Below are 25,501 nucleotides of genomic sequence, written 5' to 3'. Positions count from 1 at the left end.
AGAGAGAGAGAGAGAGAGAGAGAGAAGGAGGGAGAGAGGGAGGCCAGCATAATAAACAACAGATCCCGATCCCCAGGTTCAGAGATAGGAACTAGGGTCGTATTTGCCGGTAGGAGGGATTAATTCGGGCTGGCCTCTGTGAAGAAGCCTTTTAGGGACTCAGCGATTAGAACAAAAGAGTTCCGGCTGAAAATAGACAACTTGGAAATGGATAACAACGGTATTAATCGTGGTAGTTCGTTTGGAGATGCTTTTCAGTCTTCTTTGATATTTCAAGGGAATTTCCTCCATTTGTTTAGAAATGAATATTTGCTTATCCAATTTCCTCCTAGTTTTACCTCGATTATTGCAGAAAATCGAGACTGACAATTCTTTAAACTTATTTTCAGAATCGTTGTTAGCGTTGCTAGTCGCGAGGGGAATTTCTCTGGATATAAACTAATAAATAAGCATTTAAGATCAAAAATAATTTTTTAAAACTCGTAGTTAATTTCTTTCTGCTTCGAAAGTAAACATTGTAATTGTTTAATTTTGATTGTTTTAGAAAATACTCGATGTCAAGGGCGTTAACTCCTTGACGTACGATTTAATTCCAAATAATTTTTCAAACGTATACTATTCAATTTTATATAAATTTGTTCGTACAAGAAATGGCCACAAAAAAGAATAGATTTGTTTTATGAATACCTCGCCAATGTAAAAATTTGTTGATTTTAATATACAAGACTTGACGATGAGCGAGTAACCTCATGATTTTGGAACTTAACATTAAGAATTTGTAACGAGTCAGACTCGTTATTGTACGGCAAGGGGGTAAAACAGTTCTATCGATCAAAGTTATGATTCATGGGCACGATAAATCGTTTCTCTTGAAAGATCCTGACGGAATCAAGAAGGAGGGTCGATTACTCATCGGGGAACAGAGACGAAATGTGGAATACGTGCGGAACGGGGTAGTTTTTACGAGGTTTTTTACTCCCGGTTGTCCGCAAGAAGGAACAGAGAATTTATTATCCGGTCCTGGGAGTCGTGATCCATCCGTTGAGAGTAGATCGCAATTGCAATTGCGAATGCAACGTTAGGTATGCAGCCTGCGTCTCGACCGGTCTTCCCACTAATAACATCACGCATTCCGGATGTCTTTGCATGCTGCGCGGCATACAAGGCTAGGACCTCAAACTGGTCACCTTCGATTTTAATATACTTGCGCGCAACGATAGTTTTTTGGTAATATATCCAACCTATTAAGAGCCATTATTCGGTAACTTTGAAGGAACGATAAAAGTATTTTCTCAAATCGATTAAACGGGAACAGTTTTGGTAACGTGGAAAATATTTTTTATTTAGGATCATTTATGAATATCTGTTGGACCCCAAGAAATTGACTTCTCCATTTTCCGATTTCAGGTCAGATTTTCTCGGTTTCGGCGCACTTCGGTTACGCTTCGATCATTCGCACAGTCTCGGCACACAAGTCAGTTTCATTCGTTTCGAGCGCATAATTACATTTCAATGCGCTGCATCGAGTTCCAGGAGAGATATACGCATACTCGCGAACGTACACGAATACGTTATGCAGCTACTGACTGATTTATACCCAGTTATTCGGCACGACGTTTAACGTGTGTATCTACACTGTATATATACAAAGATACACCTTTATGTAAATACTTGAATAAACATTTATATATGTTTATTCAGGTAGCTGTACGTTGGCGCGTATGCTGTAAACGTCGAATCGAATAACCGAGTATAGACAATATATCCGTACCGTATTTGTGTATGTGCAACTAGAATATCTTCACCAGTACATAACCGTGTAAGTACCCATAACGTTATTGTTGTAATTTTAAACAAATCCTGCAGCATACATTTTCTCAGAGACATACTCTAAGAAAATTGAATAAGAAAAAATTGACTTTTCCAAACTTCTAGACCAGAATATCGAAAGCAAATTTCCTTACATGAATTTAAAAAATAATTTAGCGGGTGAATGTATGGTCGAGTGGAATTTTCCCGTTTCTTTTTGGTTAGAATAACTATTAAAAGGTTAGTTATTCAAAGTCCAATAACCCTCTGGTAGTTATGAGGAGGTAGATCAAGTTCACGGTCCTCGGATCAGGAGGTTATAGGTATTATGGCCCAATTATTTCCACAGCGTTGCCGTGCTAAACTATGTTCAATGTCTTCCATGTATTGACTTCTCGAGGTTAAAGAAACGTGTGAATGTTGACATTGAGTCTTAGCCGCGAGCTGTTAAATATTCAGCCTTGGGAAGTTCTAACAACTCGCGCGAATAGTTTAGAAACTTTTGTCTTTCAATTGCTTCCCAATTTGCATACGAACAAAACATCGGGTCCCTGTCAGACATGTAACACGAATATCAAATACAAAACAATACTTTTATGAATGTATTAATTATTCACGGTGTGTAGGAACTAGGATCCTTTGCAACAAATAATATTTATGAGTTCAGATCGAAGAGTTTCGTAAATCTAGCGTTAGACAAAATTTTTACGTAAAATTTAATTTTCTTTAATTGTGTGTTTTAAACATTTTTTAAGAATCTTTACGAGCAACGAAACATTGTTCGTGTAATATCATGTAATATACGATCGTTGGTTGGCTTTGTTATCTCAGTTTTATGACTTTTGGCAAAATGACAATGAAAAAGGAAGGGTTTGCTAATCGGTTGTACGATAAACGTGTTTAATATTTTTCTGCCGGTGACACCATTGAAAACGAGGCATTTAAAACAGGCCATTGAGGCTACCTACTCGCCTGCTTTTATTGACGTCTTGGATTTTTAGGATTTAAGACTGCCGGAGGTGGAGTTTGTAGACACATCACCGGAAGATTTTTCCAATATTGAATTTGTAGGAGGAGGGGTCTGGGTTCTAGAAGAAAAAGGTGATATCGACTTCGATTATAAAAGCTACGTCGTTACGGAACTTTCGCAATATTAGTTTAAAAGGAACCAAAAAATTCTCCTGCTTTTAATCGTCCAAATTACAGTTTTAAAATCTTTGGAGGATTTTTTGTGGTTTGAAAACCAACCCCCAAAATAGAAGTAGAGAAATATTTGTTTCAATATTCTGGTAAGATCATGAAAAGAAATATAAATTGGACTAGCACGTATTTTTCAAACGAACCCAGCCGTGTGGTTTTCCAAAAATATCAATTTGTTCGAAAATCATTCTGCTTGTTTTGATGCACGGTATCCTCCATGTTTCTCTTTAATTATAAATTATTTTAACCAGACTTATTTATTTTGTTCCATCCCGTATTTTGCGCTCAACGCGTTGATCAAGTGCGCATCCCCTCGTTGAATTAATTAAACTTCCGCACGAATCATTCAGAAGGATACTTCTGTCTTACAATGGAAGGTTTTTATCCCATTATGGCTCTTGTGATCCAATTAATCGCGCCGTCGTGTTTGCAAACTCTTGCTGGAATCCTGTAAATTTATTTTCCGGATTCTTGTCGTCGCCATTTCACAGGTTTTCCTTCAAAAACTTCTTTTAGTTTCTAGAATAACTGCTATTTTTCGTTTCTGTTTCAATCACGGTTTCTCATCGATCATATACTTTGTATTCTGTGATAAAATAATGGTTATAGGACCGATGTAATACAATTGTAACTGAAATATGCCAATTTTTCTGTTCCCATAATTCTGTTCTCAGAACTGAAATTGTTATTGTAACTGTATTCAACCCCTGGCTGAAAAATAGAAGGGGATCGTTTTAAAGTTAAGTACAGAACGGAACGTTTAGTGTTAACCCTCTATGGGCCCGTGTAACTTTCAGGTCACGTGTTAATATATCGACATTTTACCAAATAATTTTCTAACTGCCTGGCCCCCTCGAGTAAATTTTTTCGGTAGTTATAAATAATCTTTTAAGTTCGTAAGTTTTTTGTAAGTGCGTTGCGCGCGAGTCCGTCGAAATTGCTCGAAAACTGGCAACAAAGAGAATCGAATGGCCATCGGTAGATACGGGCGCTAGGCGTGCGCCCCGAACACACTCTCCGTTCTCTCCACCACCACCACCAAGCACATCCACCACCACCACCGGCGGCACCTAGCATCGCGAGCCATCGGCGCACCTCTACTTGGAGCCACCTCTCCACGTCCTCGATCAGTCGACCCCGTGCAACGCGGCTCGTCGGCCGCCGCGCGAAAATTCTACCCTGCGTCCAATTGCGTGCGATCTCTTACCTCGGTCTCGTCGTCCCGCGAGACGATCGTCGACGGCGCGAGCCGACGGAACAGGCCAGCCCGCAGAGCCGATCTCAAACGAGCCACGACGACGGTTCGGAGCGGGCGTCCTCTCCTTTGAACGCAAAAAAGTACGAAAAAAACAAGAAAAACAAAAACAAACACGAACAAGAAGAGGGGGAAAAGACGGCGAGGAACGGTGATATTGGAGCGCGCGTGCGTGTGCGAGTTGGTGCGTGTGCCTCGAAAGGTCACGGTGAATTCGAAGACGCAGAGCCTCCGTAGACGGCGTGGTTAGAGAGCGGAGGCCAACGTAGGAGGATTCCGCGCAAAAGCCGGCTCGGCGACCCCCACTCGCTAACTTGTTGAGTCTCTGACGGGCAGGTGTGCACTGCGAGGCCCCGGAACTCGAGCCCAGAGACTCACGATGACGGACAGCAGGCTACCGGCTGTCCTACTGTTGGTCCTGCTGGGCACAGGCACCGTCAGGGCCGACGTCGTCGCGCAAACCACCAACGTGCACAACGATCCGCTGGTGGTCGAGACTACCAGCGGCCTGGTGCGCGGATTCTCGCGCACGGTGGTGGACAGGGAGGTCCACATATTCTACGGGATCCCGTTCGCCAAGCCGCCGATCGGTCCGCTGCGGTTCAGGAAGCCGTTGCCCATCGAGCCCTGGCACGGCGTGCTGAACGCCACCGTTCTGCCCAACAGCTGCTACCAGGAACGGTATGAGTACTTCCCCGGATTCCCCGGCGAGGAGATGTGGAACCCCAACACCAACATCTCCGAGGACTGTCTGTACCTGAACATCTGGGTGCCGCACAAGCTGCGTCTGCGGCACAAGGGCTCGGAACCGTCGAGCAACGGTGACAGAAACGGGCTGCCGTTGCTGGTCTGGATCTACGGCGGCGGATTCATGAGCGGCACCGCCACCCTGGACGTCTACGACTCCGACATCATGGCAGCGTTCAGCAACGTGATCATCGCGTCCATGCAGTACAGAGTGGGCGCGTTCGGGTTCCTGTATTTGAACAAACACTTCACCAACAGCGAGGAGGTGCCAGGGAACATGGGTTTGTGGGATCAGGCACTGGCCCTCAGGTGGCTGCGCGACAACGCCGCCGCTTTTGGCGGGGATCCCGATCTGATTACCATTTTCGGGGAGTCCGCCGGTGGAAGTTCCGTGTCCCTTCATCTGATCTCGCCGGTTACTCGCGGTTTGGTGCGTCGTGGGATCCTGCAGAGCGGAACCCTGAACGCGCCCTGGAGTTACATGACCGGGGAGAAGGCGAACAAGGTGGCCAAGTCGTTGGTGGACGATTGTGGATGCAACTCGACGATGCTGCAGGAGAATCCCGCCAGAGTGATGGCCTGCATGAGGTCCGTGGACGCAAAGACCATCTCCGTTCAGCAGTGGAACAGCTACACCGGCATCCTGGGCTTCCCGTCCGCACCCACCATCGACGGGATCTTCCTGCCCAAGGAACCGTTGGATTTGCTCAGGGAGGCCGACTTCAAGGATACGGAAATACTCATAGGGAACAACGAGAACGAGGGTGAGTGATTATTTTTACGCCTCGTTTACGCTTGTCCTCGTGGACGACGGGATTCCCGCCATCCGCGAGTTTTCAGTCTGTGTTCCGCGGGTTCCGCAAACTTCGGTGCACGGTGTTCGTTTAACGACGGAGTTTCCGGAAAGTATCGGCGATGTAATTCCCCGGTGGAGAACGTTCTAACGACGGGAAAGCGTCTACCCGAGCGATTAAACTTTTCGTTTTCGGGCACGACGGTCGGGAGAGCTTAACGTTTTGAGGGAAAGGTTTCTCTTCGCACCTTTGCGTTTCGATAGAAATAACGCGATGAAAAAGAAAATATTTTTACGAAGATTTCAGATTTCAGAAGCGTCTTATTCGGTGCTCGGATACTTTACATTCGATTCTATCACACCACTTATCGGGTTAACAATTTATCTTTTTTATCGCTTTATTATACGTTGTTACAAACCAACAACATCATATCTCAAGCTAAATATCAAAAATATAGAAAATTATAATCCTTACTCTATTTATGACTACACTTAATTGAACGTCAATTGTTGCATCTTTATCTTTTCCATCGTCTTTCTTAACCTATTTTTACGAAGCTGGAAAATCGAGGGAAAATGATCAATTTTACTTTACGTTTAGAATAGAATATAACTTTTAGTATACGGTAGATGAAATTTTTATAAACTACTGTCTCTGTGCTCCAAATTAAGTTGCAGTTGTTAAAATATGCAAATGCACGAGTAGAGATTTTCTGGACGAAAATATCGAGACCGACACGGACCATCGGTTGTCCGTCATCCATCAATTGGTGTGGTACCCACTTGTCCAATTGTCTTATCTCCCCTATTGTGGCTAGGTGTCGAGTGACTGACACTGTGGCAACTGTCAAGTCTGTTGCAAGGCCTCGAATTATTGTTTGTGGGTTAGCTTCGTTCGTGACACACGATCGATCTTCGTTTGACACGGATTTGGATCTCCCTCGGTGCTCGTTTTTCAAATTTAGACCCCCGGCGGAGATGGTCGTATACAAACACACCTAAACACAATTATTGTCACCGATAATAACTTACAAACACGATCTAATGTAATTGACGCCACTCACATTGCCATGGATACACACAAACGGTATTATTCACACTTTCAATCATTATCAAACACGGACAAATATAATTGCTTTTACAGTCGCTTATAACTACATTCGCACGTGCTAATTCGATTATTGTCGCCTACAATCTATGCGCGCTTGTTAATTATAATCGCACGCAAACGTAAAAACATCGTTATCGTGGGCCAAATTAACGTTTCCATCTATTTCGAAAAAATGTATTTTAAAACAATGGATCGAGAAGCGCAATATTGCTGCGAATACAACACGATAATTTCCAAACATTTTGGCGAACGCCAGTAATAATGAAAATTCTACGCCCAGTATCATTTTTGTATTTTTATTAATTTTTATTAATTCACAATTCAGTCGTTTCCATCGATTTTCGATGCAAACATTCGTTTAAACGAAGCTTCTGGTCGAATTAATGCTAATGAATAAATTATATTTATGGATACGGTATAAAAAGAATCGCGGGAATCCGAGTTAACGCGTTCGTGTAATTTTTTTAAATAAAAATTACGAGAACGGGGGTATTTATTAAATTAAATAAGCGGTATGCTTGTTAGCTTTTTTTATTTTAACTCTACATAAATTGATTAAAGAACATATTTACTAAAGTATTATGATTTCGATGACCTTACCGTAGCTTTTATCCGTGGAACGACTCAATGAATCGATGCGTGTTAAAAAATTAAACAGTTTTATTAACAAAAAGTACAATTGCACTTCGCAAGTGCATCGATGCACTTGGGAAAAAAGTCTTATCATAAGATAATAGGGGTCGTTAAACCGTACGAAACTTTTCCCCGCAATTTTTTTTTTTTCTCTATCCTCACTTAGAAGAGAACTATAGCCTGGCCCAGTTATTAGAATCACCCTGTATTCACCACCACCTGGCCGTGTATAACACTGTTAGCACACCGTTAGCACACCGTTGAAAGTTTAACGCAAGAACGATACAGACAGAGCGTAGTTAAGCAAATTTTATTCACGAATATATTAACGAATACAAATTTTATCCGTGATCTAACTTCTATTTACGTTTCGTTCATGAGTTCGTTTATCAATTAAAGTAAAATCAGCGTCCGTAGCTACGGGTATCTTGTACGACGATAAATAAATTGTGCGTAGCTTTATACAAAACAAAGTGACAGGACTGATATACTTGTAGCAAAATCATTTCATAACCGATACAATATATAAATCACAAAAATCTACAGACATCATAGATATAAATTAGAACCTGTGCAACATCGTTTTAATTCTTTAAGGGGTTACGAGACAGTTGGAACCAGTTTTCGTAATCATTTTCGATGTACGTACTTGGGATTTTCTGTCGCTTCGAATTTGCTTTGGCAATGGCGGTCGACAGGAAGCACTGTCTCAGACGTTGGCCACGATCGCGTTATCGACTTTGGCGTAGCCGTGGGTGAAATAAAAAATCCCGAATGCCGGCAGTTTATCGGTCCAATTTCAAGTCGCGTAAACGTCGCTCATCCGCCTCCGTTACGTAACAATCCCGGTTCAATCCTATGAACGTCTGTCGGCGTTGGCTCGAAACAATGGTTCCGGTGTATTGTTTGTCAGACAACGCTTGAAACCTATTCATTATTGGCTCGTGGACCGCCTTTCTCGTTAATGAAAAGCTCTGTCGCGTAACGCAGCTGCGTTTTACCGCGAACGGAAATTATTTTGCCCGGTTTTCTCGAAAGCGTAACCCACTCTAGCTGATTAACCTTTCTCGATCTAAATGCCTCGGGGACCTGGTTCGATCCGCTCGCCTCGCAATCGACAGTTTCTTCGCCAACCAAAGGCCACCCGGGATGTTTACAGAGCCAAGATGCCCCTGGAATCCACCGGAAAGGAGCACTGGCGAAAAATCGCTAAATTTCTGCGTCGATACGTCGCCCAGAACTCGAGTAAACGTGGCTTTGTCAAATACTCCAATATAATAAAAATATAGAGAATACAGTTTTCTCGTCTTAAAATGTTTTCGAGAAATTTCTTTCGAAGAAAAGAACTTGGTTGGTGGAGAAAATTGTCAAATTTCCCGTCGATACGACGCCTCGAAGTTTAAAAAACGATCGTTTTATAACGAATGTCACAACCGTTTTAATTAAATTTCAGCGTCTGTAGCCACTGTCGCGATATACAACGGGAAAGAATCATCGGAAACTCGTAGCCGATTCAGTGTCGGGCTGTTTACGTAAGTCAGTCGGTCGCAAAAAAAGATTCCGACGACGACGGGTGTCGTCGATCAGCCGGAAAAACGAAATCTCGAGCGTCGTTCTTTAACCTAAAGGCAAGCAACCGTTAATAGCCGCTTCTCGGTCGAACGAGTCCAGGTAATTAAGCCGTTTTTATGGCGCCTCCAGCCTAAATCAAACACGGGAAAAGTATCTCGTCGCGCGGGAAAACCTTTTTCTACGATTTTGTGGTCTAGATGGTAATTCCTGACGATTTTGAACGGCGCTTTGAACACGCGAACGCGTACCGTTCGAGACATCGATCGTCGATGTAGACGGATTTTCTATCTTTTTCCAACGCGATGGAAAATAAAATTGATCAAACCGATGACGTAAGTTAAATACACTTCGTTTCCTAAAGTGTGATTGACGCCGTTTGAATATTTCATGGATATTCGTATGCCAAGAATAAAACTTCGAACGGTTCGGTTATTCAGAATTCGATGTTTTATCGGGATAAATCGAGGTTGAAAATGAAAATTTGATTTTAAAATATTGGAAGAACCGTCGGAAGTAGATAAAGAAGTTTTTGCTCTTCGACGTATCACACTTACGATATTATCGATAAAAACTGAAAATAGACGATCTTCGCTCATGGTCGATCGTATTGTCTGGAAAAAGGAGTAAACAGTACTGATTCAGGGAGCTATTCTTGTCTATCCAGTCAATTTTTAGATCACAATTGGTAAAAATATTCAAGGATTTTCTTTAATTATTATTAATAATATACGATTATCCCGTGATAATGTGTGACATAGATCTATACTAATCTCTCCAGAATAACATTTAATTACGTCCAATTAACTCCATCTTCCTCAAACAACGAATTTCTGCTATGTCCGACTTATCGTCGACCAATACTACTTGCACGGAATAAAATACATTAAAATGTGAATAATTAATATTCCTGGTATATAATACATTTCGTGATCATACTTTCCTTTGCTAATACATTATTCTACATACTATTCAATCGCATATTCCTAGAGTTAGTGCCTCAATTTTGTTTTTAACACAGTTACTAGCAAGGGTTACAAAACTTAAATTTCTTACAATATAATTAAAATTCTATTTTTTCACATACTATTAGAAATTCAATTTAAATTTAGAATTCTCGGGATAGGAATCGAACGTCCATTATTTAGCAATAATTCAAATTAATTAACCATAACTGTGTTTTTATTTGAAATCGTAACTCGTATTGCGAATACTCGATATTACAAGACAAGAGGGTTAACAAATATTTCTGTGCCGGCGTAAAGCGGAAGCATATTTCTCCATTAGATCGTTTCACGGAAGGATCAGTGGCGAGAATCGAAAATCTAGGATACTTCATCTCCCGCGGAACGAGTGATAAATTTCTATCAAGTCTCCGAAGTGTTTCGGTAGAAGTTGATTAATCAAGTTCGCGGAGTACGGTTGCACGGTGGAAATTTTTCTCCGCGCGGAAAGCTCTGAAAGATGCTCGCGATGTATCTTCAGTTTTCCGGGATCCCAGGGATCGCGGTAGAGCTGAAAAATTCGCGGCGTCGCAAAATAGATCGGACGCGCAACCAACTCACGTACCAATTGATTAGAAGCGTCGACGAGCTGCTAGCAAAGACAAGGGATTTACCCTGATATTCCGAGCCTGATAAATGCGCTGGAACGCGAGTGAGCCGTGAATCGCTCGATAACTGCCCTGATCGCTAGAATCCCAACTTCCTCGATCTTATGGAACCCGAAAGAACGAAGAAATCTATCGGTGGGCACTGGAAGCGCCTAGATTCGACCGTCCTTATCAATCGGTTTCGATCGAACGAAACGGTTAAACGATCTTAGCCTTCTCCGAAAAGTTCAAGTTCTCGCGAAAATTTTTCCACGCGAAACGAGTGGAAAATAGTATGTTACTTTGATAATCGACATATTAGATTTAGTGATTTTTTTCTAGTTTAAAAGGACTAGGAACGCGGGGGTTAAAAACATCAAAGCCATTAGTTATTAGAGATACGTTAGATCGACGCGTCGCGATGCAAGCGTCGTCGCAACAGTAATTCGAGCCATTTAGCGTTCTGTTCGATATGACATCTTGGTCCTGACACCTGTGTAAATTCGCATTGCGGCTGACAATTGAATGGTCCTGCAATTGTGTGCTTCTGGATCACTTGGTGATATCTTCGCGAACCGGTTAAGCGTTGTAATTCACCGAGACGGGTCGCCCTCGTAAATTCGACACCGTCGGAAGTGGCTGGCGCGGAATCATCGTCGACGGTAGCCAGCGACCCAGTGTATCGACGAAAATTTCACCGTGAAAAATTTGTCCGGCGTCCACGAAAATGTATCAGCCTGTTTAGACCCGTTCGATACCGAGAAGAAACGACGTCGGTTCATGCATAAATCATGTCGAACCGGACATCTTTTTCTTCCCCCGTAAATTGATTCGATTGCCGTGGAAACGTTCCCTTATGTCCAACCGTCCGCGGGGCTTCTCAATAATTCAGGATACTTCCGGCCATGAGCGCGAAATTTATATTCCACGACACGTTCCCTCCGCGATACGAGTCCTAAGAAAATCGGAAAAGACCCCGGTTGACTGCTCGAAACAAGAGGATATCGTCGTCAGCAGTTTTCCCCGCTCGAAAGTTGTCCAAATCGAGCGATTTCCACGACGAAATTTCGCAGACCCTGTAGCAATACCTGGCGACGATTTCCAATCTCGTGCAACGACAAAGACACGCGTTCGTATTTATTTATTTACAGAGAAAAATAATATACTAAAATATAAAGACTGTGATTTAATTAAATTGAATAAAGCTGAATAACATTCTATGTATTTACTATGTTATGTACAGACCAGCTTTGGTATAGCTATTCCTGACGCCGATTTTCAATCTCGTGCAACGACAAAGACACGCGTTCGTATTTATTTATTTACAGAGAAAAATAATATACTAAAATATAAAGACTGTGATTTAATTAAATTGAATAAAGCTGAATAACATTCTATGCATTTACTATGTTATGTACAGACCAGCTTTGGTATAGCTATTCCTGATGACGATTTTCAATCTCGTGCAACGACAAAGACACGCGTTCGTATTTATTTATTTACAGAGAAAAATAATATACTAAAATATAAAGACTGTGATTTAATTAAATTGAATAAAGCTGGATAACATTCTATGTATTTACTATGTTATGTAGAGACCAGCTTTGGTGTAGTTATTCCTGACGACGATTTTCAATCTCGTGCAACGACAAAGACACGCGTTCGTATTTATTTATTTACAGAGAAAAATAATATACTAAAATATAAAGACTGTGATTTAATTAAATTGAATAAAGCTGAATAACATTCTATGTATTTACTATGTTATGTACAGACCAGCTTTGGTATAGCTATTCCTGACGCCGATTTTCAATCTCGTGCAACGATAGGGACACGCGTTCGTATTTATTTATTTACAGAGAAAAATAATATGCAACAATATAAAGACAGTATCTGAATGAAATTAAATAGAGCTGGATAATTTACTATGTTGTGAACTGTATCGTTGAAAAATGGCCGACGTACGAATAATAGTGCTCGTAGTAAAAAGGTCAGGAGGGCCGTAAAATCTAATTGACGGAGCCTAATTGACGCGTACGCGTTAAACGAACGATATCCGGACGTTGGGTATCTCGGTTCGTGGCCGGAAGGGATTATTAAATAGGTCCGGTCCCGAAAAAGCGTGCATATTTTAACGTCAGCTGGTAGAGTTCATCGAATCGCCGTAAAATTGGAAACTGGGATTCGTTTAATTGATTCTTCGTCGAGAAATTATAGGGCCTCCGAGAGGATCGAGGGACAAAAACGGGGGGTTTGAAACCGACGGATTTTTCAACGGGAGGGGCAATTTTGTTTCTCTCGAAAGGGGAAGTTCGTCTGTTCCGCGGAACTTTGGAAAATCCAGTGACCTGGATTAAAATTTCTCTCGCCGTCGCCCACATTCTTAACTAACTTTTCCACCGGGACGCGCCCCTTGAATTTCAATAAAGCACCGAGGCAGGTCGTTAAAATATTTCGACCCCGATCCCGTCCAGACGATCGTGAAATCGTCGTATCTGAAATTTTCAAGTCTTCATCCTTGATCTTGACGTTTTCGTACCCTTTCGAAAATAATTTCGTTCGCCTCGTTATTTTTCATCGTCGAAAAAATAGTTTTCTGCTTCCTCGAGCATACGGGATGACAGACAATCGATAATCGGACGTTTTCGAAGCTTAGACAAATTTTTCTTTTGTACTACTTTCATTTTAGAAAAATTATTCCTCCTGCCTATCAGTCGAAAAAATATTTCATATCGTAATTAAATACGAATTGATCGAGAATACAATTTTTAATGCGTTAAGTGGATACGAGTGTTTTCGCGTGATTAGTACGAATTTCTATACTATACGAGACTGAAAAGTTCGAGAAACGCTGGTCCAGACAATTTAGAAAAGTGAAAAGCTAGTTCTTATCCTTGATCCGACACCTTGGCGGGTGTTTTTCAGTGTTTCGAGTTGGCGTAAATAAAAAGGGGGAAAAAAATGAAAAGAAATGGGACGTCCAAAGCCCTCCGCCTCCGTTCTGGAGTGTTCCTGGGAAAACCAGAAATTCAGAACGCTGTCGGTTTTATTTACGTTCTATTCCATATGCAAAACAGCGAGAATTTCGTTGTTTTTAGAAAAGCTCCGCTCCACGGCGCGAGACAAGGAAGAAAATAAAGCGATTCGTTCGGAAAATGTCGCGCGAAATAAATGAGAAACTGTAATTGAAGTCAACGAAGCGATTATTTTTTTGCTCTTGGATCAATTAAACACTCGTGCACGCCTTTTCTTAATAACTCCAGCAGCAATTCATTTCATTTTCAACAATTTCACTTTGTTTGAAATTCATCCCATACGTGTAAAAATAATTATTACTAATGTCTTCGTTTTAGTTCTTGTTTGGTTGAGATGTAAATTTAAAAAATTATATTATTCGTTACTGGTATAGTCTGTTGAAAAATTGAACTCTGTGTCATGAAATTGTAAATAAACTACTCAGTTTGTTCCTTTTATATTATATCTATTAATTATCTTGCATTTAAATATACTTTCTTTATTTCACCGCAACGCGTGCTCGATTTCTTTTAGAATACTACGCAATAGAAAGTTGTTAAAACAAAAGAACGGGGATATGTTCGGCCATCCCTGGGAAAAATTTTAATGGGAGATTCTAGGGGCCAAAATAAGACGAAAATCAAGAATACTAATTTGTTGATCGAGGCTTCGTTAAAAAGTTATTAACGTTTAAAGTTCTGCCTGTAGAACGGCAATCTGCGAACTGCGTGCGCGTGACAGTGTTTCTCATTCACAAAACTGTAAGACTATCGATACGTCAGTAAATAGAGTTTCTCATGCTGAATAGGAACCACTATCACGCGCACGCAGCTGTACGCAGATTGCTGTTCTACAGGCGGAACTTTAAACGTTACTAACTTTTTAACAAAGCCTCGATCAACAAATTGATATTCTTGATTTTCGTCTTATTTTGCCCTCTAGAATCTCCCATTAAAATTTTTCTCAGTGATGGTCGAACAACCTGTATATTAAAATAGAAATGTAATATTCAATAGAAATAAACACGCAAGTTTTTTCAATCGAAGAAGGAAGAGATTGGAAAAATGTTCATGATGTAAGAATCCTGTGAAAATTTGTGATTTCGAAGGAACCGGATGGAGAACGAGAAACCAGAAGCGCTTGGCAGGACCGTGTCTTTCCGCGCGAGTAATTATTTACGCAACGAACTGTTGGACGAAACGAAGAAAATTTGCCAAGAGAATTCGGTCGACTTCTCCTTGGAAACGAACGGTGCATCGTTAACGAGGTCAAACGACGCTCCGATGCCGATAATTACATCAACAAGCTGTAGGATTATAATACGCGCATAAATTCGCATACTGCCGCTGTTAACCGAATAATGCATCGTCGTATGCGCAGGCAGCATTAACCAAAACGGAATTACGCGAGGAAAGTGTAACGCGGAGTAATTAGAGGCGACTACATTGAACATAATGCAACCGTTCGATGTCATCGTTATCGTTTTCATTAACTTTCAACGTTCCGTTCATTTACCGACGAGACGGCGCGTCGAAAATGCTGAAAAACTTTCCGCGTTAATTTTCGTCCCATAAATCCGACGAACGATAGCCGAACGAGCATTGTTTCGGGCTTTATTTGGATTTTCCGCGGCACAAAAGGTTCGTCAGCGAAGGACTAACGTAAACAAGCGTCAATGAAGCTTTCGCGTACAAAAGAAAATGGAAAATAAATTGTCGCGGTGGGAAGAAGAAAATCGTGTAAATTAATATTATCTTGATGAAACACAAAATCCATTGCACTTAACAAGTATTTCACGTATTCTGTATGATTTTTTCAACCAGCAATTTTCCCGGTTATCGCGCTACGAGCTCGCGGTGCTTTCATGAATATTCGTGGAAAGCACCGATTTTCAAGGTCGTGGAGTAAATTTTAGTTTTTCCGGCACGAAACACTCCGAGCGACAGATTCGTGGCGCAGATAGGTTTCTTGCGGCGTTACAGTAAATAAGAACGCTCGTTTCTTGGTGCAAAACACCGTGAGATTGAATCCCGACGGAAACCAAGGGGGAAATCTTTTTACGGATATCGAACTTTAAACGATACTTTAACAAGCGTAGCAACAACGAGAATTAGCTGGATTTCGTGTTTTCGTCGTCGTCGTTCCTCTTTCGGGATTTCGTCGCCCGTGTAATTTGTCCGCGGTCGGCAAACATTCCGGAAACGGAAGCGCGTTAAAATTCAGCTCGAATAATCCGAGTCTGATATCGAAACGTCAGGGCTGAAACGAGATTGTTTAAATGTTATTTGCCGCGATCTGCGCGCGCCACGCGCGATGAAATTTTATCGGCTCGACGTGATTGACAAATATATCTATGGCCGCTGAAAAACTACACCTCCGATCGACGTCCGTTAAACAATAGCCGCGGTACGTCCCGAAATTCTCATTTTGACAAAATGTCGACGGTCGAATCGATTTTACGTTGAAAAATTACTCGGGTTTTTACGTCGTCTCGCCCGTGTATCGCTTCTCGATCGCAGATTACGATCAATCAATCTGTTTTTCGTCGAGGCACGTTGTATAAAAATTCCGTAAGCACGTTTCAGAATTTTTTATCCCAAAGAATAGAACAAGATAGGGTCAGTTGCCTTAATATGGAATACGTTCCTAACTTGGAACAACACTAAAGAATCGTGATTTTGCTATACAGGGTGTTCAGCCACCCTTGGGGAAAATTTTAATGGGAGATTCTAGAGAAGCTTCGTTAAAAAGTTATTAAAAAATTAAATTAAAAAATTTCAAATCATCATGAAAAAATTATTTTTGGTTGCGGGACTCAATTACAATGATTTTTGGTGAATACATATATCCTCAAAATTCTATCCACTTTTGAGAAAAAAATTCAGTAGGTGGACAAATTTTTTGGCGAAATTAAAAAATTTTAAATCATACTAAAAAAATTTTAGTTAGTTACAGAGGTCCATTACAATCATTTTTGGTCATTACACATACCCCCGAAATCCTACGTATTTACAAGAAAAAAATTCCTTACCGAAAATATAATTTCTGGCCAGAAATGACTGCCCGAATTTTCATGCGAATCTTTAAAACGTCATAACTTCTGAACGGATTGGACGATTTTAATGTTTAAAAAAGCAAACTACGCGTATTTTGGTGGAGAATATGTAGAAATCGCAAAAATATTCGAAAAGTTGGTCCTTGACCTCGCAAAATGAGAAAAACCCCATAAAAATGGTCCAATTTTCAAATAGCCATAATTCCTACAATTGTGAATATATTTCAATGAAACTTTTTTCTGAAGTAGTGCTCATGGGTACCTACAAAAAAGTATTAGACAACTTTTCTATAGGGCGTCAAATAAAATTATCAAAAATGAAAAACTAATTTTTAAGAAAAATCGACAGGGGGTAGGTGCCTAAATTTCTTGGCGAAAATGAAAAGTTTCAAATCATTCTGGAAAAAATAGTTTCGGTTGTGGGAGTCAATTACAATCATTTTTGGTGAATTAATATACCCCCGAAATCCTACCCACTTTCCGGAAAAAAATTCAATATGGGTGGAAATTTAAGCGTTAATAATTTCTTAACGAGGCCTCCATCAACAAATTGGTATTCTTAATTTTCGTCATATTTTGGCCTCTAGGATCTCCCATTAAAATTTTTCCCTGGAATGGCCGAGCACCCTGTATAGTAGCGATGAATGCAATCGATTATGATTCTCATTTGTTGCAACTAGCGTGTTCGTAAGAGAATATCGAAGAAAACATCGCGGTTTGCGTTAAATATTTTTAATCACAGTGCTTGACAACCGTCTCGAATCTCTGTAATACTATAATTAGACCGTGTTTGAACAGTATCCCAAACAATGGAGGCGGGCGAACAGTCCGATTTTCCGTGGCAAAAATTTATCGCCCTCTCGCGAACATTCCCCTTTAATTTAAGACGACCTCTTAATTACGGATTATTTAATCGCGCCTTCGCAAATTAATCGAGCGTCTCGCGGAATTTCTGTTTACTCGAGCAGGAATGAAATTAACGAAACATTATTCTTCGAAAAGGGACTCTACTTTAATATAATTAAGTCGATGGTTTCCTCTTGTGCCCTACTGTATCGTGCTCGTTTAAATCTACTTAAAGTCTGTTCGGGGGAGGAGGACCAAAATGAAGCTATCCTTCTTCTATGGACCAGTAATTTGGGGAAATCAATTTCGATTTGAGGTCCTATTAACACTTTGACTGCCACGTTATCCATATATGGTTAACAGAAGTTTTAACAGTGGAACTAAAACAGTTAATTCTCGAGTTGAAACGTTAAAGAAAATAAATTTTGTTGTAGTTACAAAAGTAAATACTACGACAAGTTTGAAGTTATGTACTTTACAATTGTTGGAAATTTTAGTCTCGTAAACAATTTTGCGGTTTTGGACAGTCAACGTGTTGACGAAGCTCTCCCACGATTAGGAATCTTGTCTCAGACAGTGGTAGTACCGAACGAAAATAAAAAGGTTGCACAAGGGTTTGACGAAACCTAGAAACCTAGAAAGCTTTTAAAATCTAGCCTGAAATTGTTGAAATTGGGCTGTCGAATCGCGGTGCGCGAAATTTCATTAATCTCGGATGTCTTCCTCCGTCTGGGTCGTCTTCTTACGCAATTTCCGGAATATCCGGCTAGTAATTTTGTCTCGCGCGATTGCATGCCGCTCGACAAAAGCCGCGCTACTCGCTTTAACCCTTTCCACGATTCTAACGAGGTTAGCGTAACGACGTCGGGGCTCTCGCAGTGCAAACGACGTTTCCGACGAATCCCCGGCGTTCCCGTCGACGATCGACGACACGAAAAACCGACGGACGTCTAATCGTTTTAATTTCGTCGGCGGTCGCGTGACCGATGTCCTTGTTCCCACGTTAATGAGCGCTGGATCTTAATAAAAATCTCGATCGCCGCGCTACCCAACGTAATACCGTCCTAGCGTGCGCTGATCGCACGACTAACGACTGTGAACTTTACACTTCTGGCGCCGTAAATTGTTTCGTACCGCCGCGACTTTCATTGTTTAATCAAAAATACGCGGACGGCAGAAATTGAATAAAATTAAAAAAAGCATTCGTAACGTTTACGGTTATTCGTTTACGCCCAAATGCGAGGCCTTGGTGTTATCTATCAATGAATTATTTCAAATATTGTGGCAATTTTTCCTTCAATGTCATCTGAAAGTCATCGTGTGGTAGGTCGTTGAATTCGTCTCGCTTACGATACTATGGAGTTAAAAATACCTAGTACTATTTAAGCAACTGTAATTTCTTGTCGGTTAGATCCTGATTAAATTCAATAGGAAACATTTTTTTGTCAGACCATCGAAAAGGGTTGAAAAATCTCAGTGCAGTTTGTTAAATTTGCAATTTATTGTACCGTGAAGTCTCGTCTTGGATGTTCTCAGCGAGGTAACGGAACGAAATCGATTTCTACGAGACATCGAGCGACTCAATAGCAGACTATTAGCCCCCTAATCGCGTAATCGGAGGCGCGATTCCGTGTCTTATCGCGTATCGAACACTCGCGATTCGGTCGTTCCGCTTTAAGGCACAAACAACTGAAAAGGTGCTCTGTACCGCGAAGCCAGCCACTCGAAATATGTTTCATCAAAGGGTTAAGGTCACGTTGCGGGAGGGTCTCTATGAACCCTTGCCGCCCCGGTCGTCCAGACTCTCCATTATTCAGATTCTTTTATCCGACTTCCCACTGTCTGACCTTCCATGGCCGCGATAAATGTTTCAGCCGGTCGCGGAAAAATTCTCGATTCTTAATTCGACGCTATCGTCGCTCGAAGTGCGTTAATATTGTCACTCGAAAAGTTACTGGAGTTGCAAAAATATAAAAGACTAATTACATTTTATTTTAGAGAAATTCCATTTTGGGCTTTCGATTAGTCCCAGAGTCAAAGAATGTATTAAAAAGTCAATATTTTCCATCGAATATCGAAGCTCAATTGGGTCGAAAGTTAACCACAATGTTTCCCTATAAATGGAACAAAACAATCCGTTGGTACCAAAATGACGATTCTGTAGAAAAATAAATACGGTACGTTTCGAGTAGAATAAATGCATTGTTATATCAGTTTCATCGATTCCTTTGGTCTCGAATGTATTTTAAAACATTGTAGACCCTGGTAATTTTCAGTCGTAGAAAAGTATCGTGCGGTTTAGCAACGCGGTAGAAGTTGTTGAAGCCAGTTTCTAAACAGATCCGTTTCCGTAGGGTTCTCGATGCTATTTTAATTAAAATTATTTGGAATAATTAGTCGAGCCGCACGCGCGTACGTTAATAAACGTGGAAATGCGCTTTCCGCGGGTGACCCGAGGCGGTCCAGACACTAATTTCCCTTTACTGGCTGGTGCATCGGATAATTAAACTGGGTCATAAGGAATTCCGTGAAAAAGTGCACTTCGTTAATTAATCTCTTCCCTTTCTCTATCTTTCTTTTTCCCCCCTTGGACCCTTTCTCAGTCTCTTTCTCTCTCGTTAAGCCTCGACCTAAAGCCGCTTTCAAAGGCGTCGTATCATTCGCGATCTTTGAGAACGGGGGCCGTGTAATATATTAACCAGCAAACTGCCGGAGCAATTAGGTTAGGTTAAATATAATTTATGAATATTACAGAAAATTTCGCGATACGTGCGCGATAAAGTACAGCCGAAGTCACGATGTTTTCTAACTTGAAAAATTTCCACATCGCGAAATTCTCGGTCGGCTAAGTGCAAACTGTCGTTCGGACTTAATGTCTGGTTGGATGCTCTGAATTGCTCTTTAACATTTCCTACGAGTGTCTCGTATAATGTGATTAAACAACACGGCGTAATTGTACAAATAACAGTTGGCGAGACTAAAGTGCACTTCGACTTATGAATGATGCAGTAGGTAATTAAGCGGTTTGCAAGAAATTTTCCACGGGAATACACAGCTACGTTGGCTTTGCCATCCTCCGACACGCGTAGGATCCCCGTTCGAGGCGACATTTTCTAAAAAAAAATATCGTTTCGCCCTTTCGAGGGACTAATTCGTTTTGGGGGGAAAAAAATGTTTTTGGTTATGACGTAATCGTGAAAATACCAAGTATCGTTTGAAGTCTCTCGACCAGTATAATTGGTTCAAAATTGTCCATCGCGTTCCAAAATGGCCGCGCGTAAGGGGTTGACACGAACGACGACGAGCGTTATTTAATTGCGAGGTCGTGGAAAATTCGCAGAATTTCGAAATTTTGGACGTCGAATTCGGTTTAGAAACGAGCAACGAGTCTCGTAATTCGCGGAAAAGACTGCGCGCGGCGTTTCGGCTTACGAGCGACGCATCGGATAATTAAAAGCGTCGCGAGGAATTCCACTGAAAGGGCGGCGTCGTTAATTATTTTCTTTCGCGCGGGCTTCGGAGCTTTTCGAGACGGCGACGCGACGTGTTTTCCCGCGAGTTTGCCGAACAAACAATTCCCGCTTTGACGGAGTCTTTGGCGTTCCATCGTCACCGAGCACTTAAGTCGATCGAACTCGTGAGCACGATGTTTAACGCACTGTTTCATCTTTGCGTAAAGTGTGATCATGGTTTTCGTTTACCTACTCGATTCTGCGCGCAAAAACGAGTCGAAAAGGTGGGATAAAGTTTTTTCATACGATGCTTCGTTTTCGAGATAAATTAGAAAAACTTATACGCTTGAATATCGGTCTAAGTAGAGATATCGAGATATGGTCAGACAATTGTTAAAAATGGTATAAATTGGAGTCTTAAGCTGAATATTACGACTGAAATTATTTTGTGGGATGCCTTACTTTCGAGAAAATCAATTTTCAAAATTTATCGCGTACGCGTGCATTGGAATATGTTTCGCAAATAAAAAATCAGTAGAAATAATTGATAATGGTCGGGCGCGCCAGCCGAGCGCGGTCGAATAATTTTCAAATTCGATTACCGCGGAAATGGAACATCGTACTGAAAATGTTATTCTACATTTTTGACACGTTTTTGTATGTAAAATGACTTGTCGTTCGGAGTATTCTATGCAAACTATAATATGTGCGAGGATAATTAAATATTCGTACTCGAGATGGAATTTTTGACTTCCTTCGAAATTGTTAGGTACGATTCTTATTCGTAACTCGACCAAACCTTAACGCAAATGTTTACAACGCGGAGAAATCTTTCCAGAAGATGTACAGGGTGGTCTGGAACGAAACGATCCAGTAAAATAGTAATAATAAATTCGGTTGTTCGCTCATCGCGAACGTAATCTTCTATCAATGTCCGTTTCGCGCCCAGTTCCTCGATTCGTCCGAGTTCGAATCCTATAATCTGACATCGACAACGGGCCAGCTGCTACGATTCTCCTCCGTTCCGTGCGATGTGTCTCCCCTTTTCCATTCCCACTGACCTTCGTTGAATTAAACGCCATTGTTCTGGAAAACGCGTGGGAAAAGCCCGGGGGATAACTCGGCCATAGAACGGACCGTTTGGTACTGGAAATTGCAGGGGAAAGTTCCGGGGAAATTAGAAAATAAGTAAACAGATTTTCCACGGGCCCGTGGTCGCGTTCCTTTGCTCCATTCATAATCAAAAGCTATTAGTTTACTTCCGTGGTAACTGCTCTTCAGGGAATATTCCATAAACAGTTTCATTAATTTGTCTGCTATTGTTTTTCTTAAAAAATTTGTCTACCCATATTAGAAGAATTCCTCGTTACTTAAACGTGTCTCTTGATGCACAAATAAACAACAGTGCAACGAAAAAGTTCAAATTTCTTTTAAGCAGAATTTAATAAAAAATAAATATTTCGATGTTTTAAATAAAAAAGAAATGTTTTAGAAATATTACAAATTTTCTTCGTGATATAAATTAGTTGTTTAACATTTTTTCTGAACGTAGTTCTGTTGTGCGAATTTCACGGAAGAAATCCGCGCGACGCGGTTCCGCGTAATTTGCGCTCCGATTTCCACTTGTTTCGTGCCTAGGGATTTTTTCGTATACAAAGGCACCGGCACGCGATTCCAGAACATCACGAATACCCCTGGTTACGTTACGTGACAATTTACGAGGACGCTTAAGTTTAATTGTGAATTTACGGCTATTCTTTTCCCCGGGAAACGAGCCACGCGCACGAGTTTCCTCTCCATTCCAGTCGGGCCGACCAGGGGCGGGCAAAATATATCTCACAACGTACTCGAACGACGAATACTTAAAACTACACATACCGTGCATCAAATTCAACCTTTCACAGACTCGTATTCGCCTTTTTAGAAGTAAAATTCGATTTTCTAGAAATTTATTTTCCTGGCGCTTTAAACGATTTCTTTGTTATTCATTTCGAACATTGTTAGAGTTACTTATATTCAGCCTTTTAAAATAATAATCGATCCCAAGCAAATTTTAAGCGAAACATTAGCCAACGTGTTAATCATATTTTGATTTTGAACGCTTAGAGGGATATACGCATTTGAAATTCATGGAACATTTTCCGCGGGCCATCGTCGCGCTATCGACTTCTTCGATTTCGCGCGAAATCCTCGCGCTCGCCTCTGAAATCTTGGATTTTCGAGAAACTCGATTCCCCGGCTGCACGACTGCCCATTAAAGAGCAGAAATTCTACGACTACGGCTTCTTATTTGCTCGGCATTACTCCTCCTCATGTTTTGAATTTCCTCGAGATTCTCGAGTTACAATTTCCACGTTACCGAGATTAAGTATGTCGGATCACGGACGACCCTGCAATTTTAAAACACAAATTTAGGAAAATTATTTCGAATTTCGTCGCTATTTCCACTTGTTTCGAGTAGTTCCGGGAAAAACATATATTTGTCCCTAAAAAACTCGACGAAGGTAAATTTTGTAGCTTTCATGCATCAAGTTCCGGGAAACCCAATGGCGCAACATCCACTCATGGTACTCTTGACGAATAATTTAGTAACGCTCTGTACAAGTTCCAGGTTTATCCTGTTGTCGGACGCGGTTAGAACAGGGAATCCCATTTTCTCACGGTTCTAGCTCCATTTTCGTTTACCCGACTCGCTTCAAGTGCTCCATACGCCATATTAACCGACCCCAGGGCACGGGTTACAGGACCGTGTGCAGAAAACGTTTTCCATAATTTTATAATAATATACGCTGGGATGTTTGTTTACACCCCATTGTTAGTAAATAAATTTTAGCAATTTCACGAGCCAGAATTATTACTATTAATACGAAATACTGCTAATACGACGTAAAGATGCACGAACACCAGATTAGGCTGAAAACACGTGCAACGAAACGTTGCTGGATTTACAGATCGAAACCCGTCCGGATCGGTTCGAACAACGCGATACGCGTTTCGCGAATATTCCAAAACACGACGGAGAATGTTTTTCTATAGCTCGTCGTGTAAAACACGGGTTTCTATAAAAACATCCCTGCTGTTCCCATTGTTTGCCATAAAAAACAATTTTTTTCATCCCTCGTGGAGCATCTAGTTTTTCAATTTTTCTCTTGGAACGTTATTTGGTTATATGTATTTTTAAACGGGTTATGCAACTAGGTTAATTAAGATGCAACTTCTCGTCCAACAAATTCATGGATGATATTAAAATCTCGCGAAACGTGACCCTAAAAAAGGTTTACGATATCCACCCCTCGGGAACAGAGTCGAAAACAAACGAGGCATTCAAAGTGAACGGGGTCGTTTAATCGGGAAGTTTGGGCATAATTTCGTTCGAGTAATAGATAAATAACAAGACCAACGTTTATGTTTGTATCTGTTACACGGATTGAAATCTTCTATTGGTTTAATGGATCGTCAATCTCAACTGAATTATTTTACTTGTGGCGCTGCTTTGCTGCGAGTAGGAACTCGTGAGAATCGTAGGAGAACAGAAAAGGAAAGGAGTGGGCGTGTTTCGTCTGGGTCTGCTAGTGGGGACTCGTCAGTAAGGCTTTCTAGCAGGCCCAGCCTTAGATGACTGGGATATTGGGAAATCGGTTGAGCGCTTGTGAGAGCGCGATCCCTCTGGTGGCGAGCATGGGAGGCGACGCCACATACTTATCGTTATCAAATTGGTAAATGGAAATCAACTTTAAAGCATTTAAGAAACAATGAACTAATGGTTAAGGGTTAAAGAATGAGAAATAAAATAAGACGTTTAGAATCGAGGGTTGGAAATTTTTTAAACAAACGTGACCCAGACCGGATGGATATCAAAAACGTTGAAGCAATCTTGTGCATATTCCGTACTCGTTTCCATTCGCGACGCTCGCGGTGGTTTATTTGTCAATGGCGCGCGGTTGTCGTAGATTTAGACGCGACGCTTCCGGTTTGATGCGATTAGAATGCGACGCACGTGCATGGGATCGACACCGACGTTAGTTAACCGACCGACAGTGCGCAAAACTTTTCGCGTGGTAATGCAAGAGGAGTGGAGCCGTAATAGAGGGCGTGCCAATCACTGGCAGAATTCCAACAGAACCACCGATGCATCATTCTTGCGGTCCGTTTTGCTGCATCAGGACACCGATGCACACGTAGCAGAACGTATGACGATAGTCGTGGCCCGGAACGTCAGGTGGCCAGGGATTACCTCGTTAGTATACATTGGCTCATATATCTGCAAGCAGCTGCGTATAACTCTGCCTACAAATATGCAACGTGCCGGATGCCTAGCATTTTCCAACGACGGCCATGCTGCACGTTTTTCCATCTCTTCTTCCGCGCCGATGGATATTCCGAATCGCACGCTTTCCCGGAATTTATACGATTCCGACTTCAATT

At 41.3% G+C, this 25,501-nt stretch overlaps 1 protein-coding gene across 1 annotated transcript in view; it reads left to right on the top strand.

Annotated features, from left to right (window-relative positions):
• Positions 1-4,122: 4,122 nt before the first annotated feature.
• Positions 4,123-25,501, top strand: part of Ache-2 (acetylcholinesterase 2) — a 147,859-nt gene continuing 126,480 nt past the window's right edge. The window contains exon 1 of the mRNA XM_076776229.1: positions 4,123-5,775. Coding sequence (XP_076632344.1) covers positions 4,644-5,775 — 1,132 coding nt within the window. The 5' untranslated portion in view covers positions 4,123-4,643. The remainder of the gene's footprint in view (positions 5,776-25,501) is intronic.

Source organism: Colletes latitarsis, chromosome 10, assembly GCF_051014445.1.
Source record: "Colletes latitarsis isolate SP2378_abdomen chromosome 10, iyColLati1, whole genome shotgun sequence".
Classification (NCBI taxonomy): domain Eukaryota; kingdom Metazoa; phylum Arthropoda; class Insecta; order Hymenoptera; family Colletidae; genus Colletes; species Colletes latitarsis.
The sequence above is the reverse complement of the archived record's forward strand: the minus strand, read 5'-3'. Positions and strand labels throughout refer to the sequence as shown.